The 9823-nt window shown below is 36.2% G+C and overlaps 2 protein-coding genes across 4 annotated transcripts; both read left to right on the forward strand.

The window, feature by feature from the left end:
• Positions 1-330: 330 nt before the first annotated feature.
• Positions 331-2266, forward strand: ARPC3 (actin-related protein C3). Of its 3 annotated transcripts, none has more exons than XM_039033951.2 (5): positions 331-556; positions 769-851; positions 1042-1150; positions 1246-1515; positions 1851-2266. In XM_039033951.2, the coding sequence occupies exons 2-5, from the start codon at positions 849-851 to the stop codon at positions 1991-1993; spliced, it is 525 nt and encodes a 174-aa protein (XP_038889879.1). In that variant the 5' UTR covers positions 331-556; positions 769-848; the 3' UTR covers positions 1994-2266. The 3 variants fall into 3 exon arrangements, with proteins under 3 accessions (XP_038889879.1, XP_038889880.1, XP_090170750.1); XM_039033952.2 differs by having other exon boundaries at positions 792-851; XM_090314624.1 differs by having other exon boundaries at positions 364-851.
• Positions 2267-4550: 2284 nt separating this feature from the next.
• On the forward strand, positions 4551-9138 carry LOC120079661 (ubiquitin C-terminal hydrolase 22-like). The gene is made up of 3 exons (XM_039033950.2): positions 4551-5699; positions 5826-5950; positions 7704-9138. The coding sequence occupies exons 1-3, from the start codon at positions 4774-4776 to the stop codon at positions 8474-8476; spliced, it is 1824 nt and encodes a 607-aa protein (XP_038889878.1). The 5' UTR covers positions 4551-4773; the 3' UTR covers positions 8477-9138.
• The last annotated feature ends 685 nt before the right edge of the window (positions 9139-9823 follow it).

The raw sequence follows: 9823 nt of genomic DNA on the forward strand, positions 1-9823 counted from the left end.
CAAAACTTACGGACGGAAAGTGTATTTTTTATTTCAAAATTTTAAAACTTAAATATAAAAGAACTAGAAGTTTAAGAACTGCAGTTAGTATTTTCAAAATCATGAAACTAAATTAAAACATGACTAATAATTGGAAACTATTATTTTGTGGACAAATATTTCAAAAACGAATGACAAACAAAATCATTAATTGAGAAAAAAAAAAGATAATTCCTTCCAAGCAAAGCAATTTATTGCAAATTGATATTTGCAAATCAGTCATTTTCCCATTTATACTTGCTTCAATAGTGGCTCTATATTCATAATTTTCCAAAAAAGCCCTTAATTTTCGTATTTTCTACTAAACGTTCCCCAAACTTTAACATTATTCCCTTTTCACCCCCGACTCGCTGATATTGACAGAGTAAAAATGGCAAGAAGAAGACGGTGAGACGGATATACCAGAAACGAAGAAACCCTTTTCTCCGATTCCCCACCATTAGCTTCGGTGTTTCCCCTTGCAATTTCCGGTAGCTATTCCGACTCCGATCCGCTCATCGGAACATAAAGCTCTCCGGTAAGTATCATCGAATCATAATTACTCATTCTGCTTACTGCAAAGCGAGAGTCGATCGAACTCCGGATTTCGAAGTTTATTGGAAAAGTCGATCCTCAGGATTCGAAAGAATCGGTGTTCGTTAGATTGGGTTGATAATTAAAGGATTCATTTCTAAAGTACCAATTGGAGATTGGATTATTGCTTAAAGAGATCGGTTCGCTTGCTCTCAGGTTTTCTCCTTCAATCTTTGCAGTTGGAAAGAATTCGAAGCTTGTACAGAAGTTTAAGACGTTGATTATTGAGAAAAATAATGGTGAGTTTAAAGTTTCCGTAAGCTTTAACGTTTTTTCTCGATGTATATATAGCATTGAAATGGTTAGAGGAAACTTGTTTATATTTTTTATCGCTTTGATCAATTTTAATGGATTAATTTTATCGTATTTCAAATGGGTATTTTTCTCTTCATGGGTTGAATTAGAATTGAGCGGGTGGTTTTCTTCTAGGTTCACCATTCTAGCTTTGTGGATGAGGAAGGAATAAGCAAGGCTTGTGGTTGTCCTTTACTTCCTTTGAAAAGTCATATAAAGGGTCCTGCTCCAGTTTCAGATCAAGGTTTAGCTCAACTTCAATTTGATTATTTTGTTTGTAGAACATCCCATCTCTCTATATGTTTCCTGCTGAAATTTATGTTGTTTGGAAATTCACAGATAAGACTGATATTGTAGATGAAGCGATTACATTCTTTCGTGCCAATGTCTTCTTTAGAAATTTTGACATTAAGAGTCCTGCTGATAAGCTTCTTATCTATTTGACATTCTACATCAATGTGGCTTTGAAGAGGCTTGAAGGTTGCAGAACTTTGGCTGTAGGAACCAAGGCAATAATTAACTTGGGTTTGGAGAATGTTCCCGTGCCCGGAGAATCGGGCTTTCCCTTTCCTGGACTGTTCCCTATTCCCCAATCTAATGAGGAAGCAGGTCAAGCTTGATCTTAGTCTTCTCTGTATCTGTACTGCTAGCATTTGTTAACTAGAAATGCTTACATACATATATAGATGCTCCACTGCCCAATGATCAACTTTTTCATTTGCTATTGGCTTTATTTACTGCATACAGATTAGACACTTTGTTCCTTTTTCAGCAATACACACAATTTATGTCAGTACTACTTTCTTTTCCCAGATGAAGATGTTTTTTTCCAATTCAGTTAATGCAGATATTATGAGTTAATCTTGTGTGCCAATAGCCTCCTGTTTCTTGTCTTAAGATTGACAATTGTCACAGGCTTCAAATATGTCCAATTTTATATGCAGAGCTATTCAGGAATTATTTGAAGCAGATAAGAGAAGAAACAAGTGGGAGACTCTTGAGTGTTGCCTATAGATCCAATGGGACTCCAAATAAATGGTGGCTAGCATTTGCAAAGAGGAAGTTCATGAACATCATCATTCCTTGATCAAGTTGCTTCCAAGACTGTTAATGCGAAAGTTAGGAACATCATCATTCCTTAATCACATGGGCTTTTTGTGGTTTCTACTAGCACTTGAGGAGTTAGTTTGTATTAACAGAATCTGAATGTTATACCAGTTTATGCTAATGCATATCAAATTCATCAGAAGCTTGGTCATATTCTTTTTCTTTTTAATAATGATCTTAAATGTAATGTGCCGTCACTTCACAACTTTTGTACATTGGATTAATCTTAATCAGAAGGAATAGTTAATGTCCATCACTCCATGTTTCTTGTTGATTTAAATACATGTTTCTCACTTGGCCTTTTATCAAGTGGTTAAGGGTTAAAAGGTCATAGATTTAATTCATGATGACCATCTACTTAAGATTTAATATCTTACAAGTTTTCTTCACATCCAAATATTGTAAGATCAAGTTAGTTGAGGTGTTTATAAACTGGTCCGAACACTCACGGATATCCAAAAAAAATTAAGGTGATTTGTACTCTTCAAATTGACTTCATCTAATCTCATACATGTCCATAGTTGTTGTATCACATGCACACGGTCCAACTATCTTTACGTATCGTATCGACCTGAACTTATTTTTTACCTTTAAAAAGATGTTTTTAAGCATTTAGAAACTCATTCTAGATCCAAAATCTACTTTTTGTTTCTAATACTTTCTAATTTGTTACAATTATTGTTCATCTCTACGTGCATACACAGGAAGGAAAATGAGATTGACTCTCTAAGTTCTTCTCAGGCCAATCCTTCTGCAACGCCTATATTATGGATCTGTGATTGATGTATTAAACAGATTTATCTTACAGTTAACACATGTTGATCCTGCCTTTTCTCTTGTCCTTTGTTTTTCTTTTCTTTTGGTTTCTTGTATTTGAAGGTTCACATGGTGCAGGGACCTTTAAGTTTCTAGTTTCAAGTAGCTATAGCTTAGGGAGGGAAGGAAGGAAGAAAGGCATATTCAAAGTTCATTCAGGTTTGCTTCTATTATGAGTATGTTTCTGTATTGACTGATAAAGTCATTAAACATTTGATTTATTGTCGTCCACAGAAGCAGACAGCAAGTACAAAATCATGAACCATTGGGCCAGAATCATGGTCGATGCTTCCAACCTCTCTATGATTGATCTTTTTCTTTCTGTATTTATATGTAGATATCTATAGGGCCAGTAATTAAAAAAAAAACACTTCAATTAAGTAAGTTTAATTGAAGTAACAATTTAGTTTGAGCTATGTTGATTTTGACATGTAAATATTTCATAGGTACATCTTTTCGTTTTCGACTTTAATATAAGGTTTACATTATACTAATTTAATGCATTGATTACATGATTTAATCAAAATAATCTATTTGGGAAGACTGTCCTTTTTCTCCTCCACTACTGTCATTTTCTTTATTTTTGGTCTTTTAAATTTTTTTTGAAAGTGTAGTTAAACAATCTTATTAGAAATAGTTGTGAGGGACTAGTTTTAATATTTATTTAAATTACATTGACTTGAAAATACAAAAATAAATAAATGAATTGAAAACAAAATTTAAATTTAATGTTAGAAACAAAAATGATATATATATATATATATATATTTTTAACTTAAATGACTTTAAGATTATATGTTTGTGAAGCTAAACTATCAATATTTGAAACATTAGCTTTTATCTTATGGAGATGAAAGATTGATCATTGATCTTTGAGATTTGTATCAAGTGTCTTATATTCTAAATTATGTTTATGTAACATTTTGGCTATTTAAATACATAATATTTCTATTTGGAAAAAAGGTAACAATAAGAAGTCCTCACAGTTAAAATTTCCTTTAAATGGAAACTTACTTATAATTTTAACGAAATAAAGAAACTCATACTTAAAGTTACGTCCGTGAATGGATGAATCATATACAATTCCAACATTTAAATAAAGCTGACATTTTGTTACAATATGATTTAAAAATATTTAAGATATAATTCCTACATGCTGACATTTTAGTTTAACTAGTTAATATATATATTGTTGAAAAAGAAAAAGATAAATTATAAAAATTAATCTTAAATTATGGTGACAGTTGTAATTACACCCAATTGGGTCATTAAACAAATTGAACTCTCAAACTTAGTAAAAATTAAACTCCCAAATAATAAAAATTGAACTCATAATTTGTATAATTATTATAATTTTTACAATTAAGTAAGTTTGAGAATTAAATTTTAATTAATTTTGAGGTTCACTTTTTACCCTTCAAAGTTTGAGGTATAATTATAATTTATATCACGCTTTAGGTTTTTTTTTTGTACAAATAAAAAAAATCTAATCATCTGCTTATATCAAAGTGTACTACTACATTTTATACACTATCACGTTAAGGATGACCATTATCATAATTCTAATGCAATGATTAATTTTTCTTACGCTCAATTGTGTTATGAATATTGGGGTGAAGTGTTCCATACAAAAATTTGCAATGGGAGGGAAAAACACACACACACACAACAAGAAACAAGAGTGGAAGAATTAAGATGGTGAAATGAAATGGAAAAAAAACATAAAAACATAAAAACATAAAAACATAAAGAATGGCTCATCCTCATTGCCCACCATGCTGTGTCACTCCCCATTCTGCAATCTCAGCCGTTGATAGGCGGAATTCATGAAGCTTATGTCTATGAAATCTAGGGCTGACACCATCATCATCATCATCTTCTTCTTCTTCTTCTTCTTCTCAATTTCTTACCCCATCTTTCCCCATCGCTTTCACCTTCCCTTCCATGTCTTCCAATTTCCACCACCACCATCGCCACCACCCAAATCTTCCTTTCAACTCTCAGATCTCCCCTCCTTCTTGTCCCCATCTCGCCGACTTCCGTTCTCGCAATGGCTCCAAATCCTTCCGTCTTCTCCAGGACTGTCTTCGCGTCAAGCCCCCCGGTGGCCGCGCCGCCATACGCCGAGACCCTAACGAGGTCCCCCGATGCGGTTCCTGCGGCGATTCCGCTCGTCCTAGGCTTTACGCTTGTGTAACCTGCGCTGCCGTGTCCTGTCACGCTCCGCCTTCCCATTCCCACGCTGCTGCCCACGCCGAATCAATGCCGCCTGGTCACGAGATCGCTGTCGATGTCGATCGTGCAGAGCTTTTCTGCTGTGCTTGCCGTGACCAGGTTTACGACCGTGACTTTGACGCTGCGGTGGTGTTGGCGCAAACGACGGCGTCTACTCTTGGTGGGAATGCTGTGTCTTCCAGTGGAGTGTCGCCGTCGCAGCCTCTGCTTCCACCGGAGAATCTGAGGAAGCGGCGGAGGGTTGATTATCAGCCCTGGATACCGGATCTGAGGGAGAGGGTTTTAGTAGGTGCTAACTCGAGTCCACTTGATTGTGCGAATTCCAATCTGGGTTCTGAATCCGAGTTGCCTTGGGGGTTGCGGGGATTGAATAATTTGGGGAATACGTGTTTTATGAACTCGGTGTTGCAAGCATTACTGCATACTCCGCCGTTGAGGAATTTTTTCTTGAGCGATCGCCATAATCGCTATTTTTGTCAGAGAAATGTCAATGGGGGCAATATAAATTCGAATGCTAATGATGGGAATGGCAGTAAAAATTCGCGCATCTGTTTAGCTTGTGATCTGGATGCTATGTTTTCTGCTGTCTTCTCCGGCGATCGGACCCCTTACAGTCCAGCAAAATTTTTATTCAGGTTTCATTTTGATGCATTTCGAGCTCTTGATTCTCTCTTTTGTAGAATGTTTGATTAGTTTTCTTTATTATCGTTGTAAAGATGGGTTTTTTTTTCCCGACCCACCCAATCTATGTCTTATTGCAGTTGGTGGCAACATGCTGCAAACCTCGCAAGTTATGAACAACAAGATGCACACGAATTTTTCATCTCTATTCTTGAAGGCATCCACGAAAAAGTGGACAAAGATCGGCGCAAACCTTACAGTCAAGGTAAATTCTTGCTTTCCAATATTCCTGTTTGGTTTCAGATCCTTTTTCAAATAATGTACATGTGGTATTTACTTTTTCAAATCTGCCCTCTCTCTCCTCTTTTGTTCTTTCCTGTTTTCCTTTTTTGCACTGGTTTCTTGGAAGTCAAACAGCAGAATCAATCATATTCAGGTTTAGTTTTGTTGCAAAATATGCTATTTTTTCTGTAGATGGTAGCATTTCTTATGATAGCCTATTCTTGTCAATACCAAATTGTATGCGGAATCTTCTAAACATGACAGGTTATATCATGGTCCACTACTGGTCTTCTGTGTGTGGAATTTATGTATTTTTCAATGTCACATTTCCTTTAGTGATTTAGGCACTTCTCGAACACATTTTTATTGCAGGAAGTGCTCCTCATGGAGTTTAAGTGCAATGTATTTGTCTTTTCTAATACTATCTAGAAGTTTGATTCTCTGTTACTGAGTTGTGAGCCCCATAATTTCGAGTTTAATGAAATTCAACTGATTTTGGTGCTGCAACACTTGTTTTGAAACCTACATCTGACCAAAGAAATAAACTCCAGCAGTTGAACCTTCCTGGGTTAGCCAGTTCTCCCATTTGACCATCTTTCTGTAATTGGTCCAATTTTAGAATCTTGGTTTCCAGGCATTTAGATAGATGAATGGAGGCTGGAAAAGTTACTAATTGTATAGGCTCTCCATGATAAGGCTGGTCAGTCACTCTGCATCATTAAATAGCTTGGTACATCCCCAATTGACTACTTGGATAAGATGTCTCATTTGAGTGGGGGGTTAAATCTTTAGCTGCTGCTTAAGTGGGCATTTAAATTTTCACTTAAAAAGCCCAGTCAACAGTCGATGGATAACCCCAAGGCATATTATGTGAATGAAATCTGCTGCATTGCATATACGAAAGATGATCAGCTTAGACTGATTTTTAACAAGCACCTTTTTTTATTTGTATTAGCGTGTGTTTTTTCCCTAGCCAAGATAATTCTTAGTGATGTGTTAATAAAGTTGGGAAGTAACCATAAAATTTAACTGCAGGACTTGAGTCTAGGAATCTTGCTATTGCTCTAGGAGTTGACAAGTGCTCAAAGATTTAGGGCTAATTTCCAAACTCAACCTGCTGGCTTGATGGTATTTTCTACCTCTCACTTGTAAGTCGAACTTTTTTCAACCATCTTGGTTATTAGTTATGAGTAGGATCATCCACCTCACATGTTTATCATGCAATCCCTTTGTTTGAGTCCAAGATGCATTGTTGAACACATTGACAATTATGAACCCATTCATGAGGAAAGGTCAGAACAAGGAGTGGCCATTCCATTATCAGTTGGTGAAAAATCTTGCTAACCTTTTAGTCATAGGGTGATGACAGTCGCCTTCTACCATTTCTCATCTTTCTTGATAATGCATAATCACTGAGTCCTAGAAAATTTCCATAACAAATCTCCCCACCATTGTCAAAATTTCTAATTCTCAATGATTTTCCAATACAAATAAAGAAAGATAAAATTAAGGCCCCAACATTTCATTCCTTGCTTAGGGAAAATATAAAAGATGAATGTTGTATATGTTGTTAAAGTTACTTGAATTGAATTTTTATGGGACTGTTTTTTAGATTTTGTTTTGCCTCAGCATTTAACTAATAAGTTCTCATTTTTGTGTGTGAGAATAATTCTTATTTTATAAGATAACTTCATTTTAGTATTGAATAACTTATCCCCGTCTCTTTTCCAGTGCAGGCAATGGAGATTGTTGTATTGCTCATAGAGTATTTTCTGGCATATTGCGATCTGATGTCATGTGTATGGCTTGCGGTTTCACATCAACAACCTATGATCCATGTGTAGATATCTCTTTGGATCTGGAACCAAATCTAGGGGGATCTTCAAAGATGGCAGCCGCAAGGTCAAATCTTTCTTGCAATGGGGAGGCAGATTGCATGAACTCAAGCCAAAACCAGAGATTATCTTCCCTGGTGGGTTGTTTGGACCAATTCACTAGACCCGAAAAACTTGGGTCTGACCAGAAATTCTTCTGCCAACAGTGTCAGGTGCGGCAGGAATCTCTCAAACAAATGTCCATAAGAAAGCTTCCATTAGTTTCTTGTTTCCACATTAAAAGATTTGAGCATTCTTCGGTTCGGAAAATGTCAAGGAAGGTGGATCGTTATTTGCAGTTTCCATTTTCTTTAGACATGGCACCCTACCTCTCATCTTCAATCTTGAGAAGTCGATTTGGGAATAGGATTTTTCCTTTTGATGGAGATGAACAAGATGGTTGTAACGAGACGTCGTCAGAGTTTGAGTTGTTTGCTGTTATTACTCACAAAGGAAAATTGGACGCTGGTCATTATGTCACTTACTTGCGGTTAAGTAATCAATGGTATAAGTGCGATGATGCTTGGATTACCCAAGTCAATGAAAACATTGTCAGGGCTGCACAAGGATACATGATGTTTTATGTGCAGAAGATGCTCTATTACAAGGCAAGTGAGAAGCAGAGTGCTTCATAACATTTCGGTTAGAAGGAAAACTTGATCATGAGGTGAGATCGGTTGAAGTTCAATCGATTTCATCAATATGTTTGTTTTCCATGAAAGCCAGTAATCGATATATTTCTCAGTGACAAGCTGAGCTCTGAGTGGATGCCTACACATTCTAGTAGGAGATACAGGCGTCACGTAACTTTTCAGAGAGGAGACTCAGATCCCTGTTTGAAGGGAACTTCTTTGGTACTTTTTTTGAACTCCTATTCACAATTCAAATAATATTGGGGGCTTGCCCTGGAGTTTCAGTACTAAGTTGTGGCTCAGCAGATTACTGATTTCTCTTCACATACCATGAAAAAGAGGTATGAAAAATCTAATTATAGAGCTCTCTCTCTCTCTCTCTCTAGATAACTAAGTATTCCTGGTTCTTCGGGAAGGTTTCTGATTATGAAATTTATCCATCAATTTTTTTTTGGTGGAGAACCACCTATTGATTCAAACTTGAGACTGCAACATATGGGCTGCTGCTCCTTTTGGATCTGGTGCAGTAACAGTAGAATGACAGGCTGCTTCAGCCCTTTTTATTACACGTGATTAATACTGAATTTAAGTCTCCTTTGACCCACTTTCTCCTGATTAATCCATTTTCTGACATGAATATATGAAAGTTTATGGCAATTTTAGTCCGACTCTGTTGACATGGGTTGCAAAAATGTTCTAAAAAAGTTGTTAAAAATCAAAATTTGCTGTTGGCTGAAGAAAGACTTTCTGAGCAGCAGCTTCTCTATAAACTTTTGTGTAACATTCAAAATTCTTGTTGGACCACCCTTTAAAATTACTTCTGAGCTTTGCTATGCTGAATATCGATCTCAACTTTTGTGTCAGCCAATCTGAGAGGTTGGCAGCTATGAACCCTACAAAAACCTGAGAGAAAACAGAGAGAATATTACTACATTTGAAATCAAATGGTGCGATCAAGTTGGAAAAAATCTGAACCCTTTTTTATGTGATCTGAAAATGACGGTGCCCATGTTTCGTTTTTTTGGTAGACCGGATTAGGAAGTGATACTGTTTTTGTTTGCAAATCTATTCAATAGGGAAGCAACTTCAATTTGTTCTTAAAAGTAAGTTGATGTCTTTAACTGAATTGATCCTAGAATGTAAAGTGGATAATAATGGTGTGACAATATCAGTCAACATGGCTAGTGGAATGGTTAATGAGGAACCTAGTGCAGCCACCAAAGGGCTTGTCCAAATGGTTCCCAATGGCCTATAAAACTGCAACCAAATATTATTCAATTTAAAGCTTCACTTCTTAAAGATTGCTAATCTCTCTGTCTCTCTCTATAACATACCAGAAGTAATCAGCAA

Source organism: Benincasa hispida, chromosome 6 (assembly GCF_027475165.1).
Source record: "Benincasa hispida cultivar pf3 chromosome 6, pf3_genome.v1.1, whole genome shotgun sequence".
Taxonomy (NCBI): domain Eukaryota; kingdom Viridiplantae; phylum Streptophyta; class Magnoliopsida; order Cucurbitales; family Cucurbitaceae; genus Benincasa; species Benincasa hispida.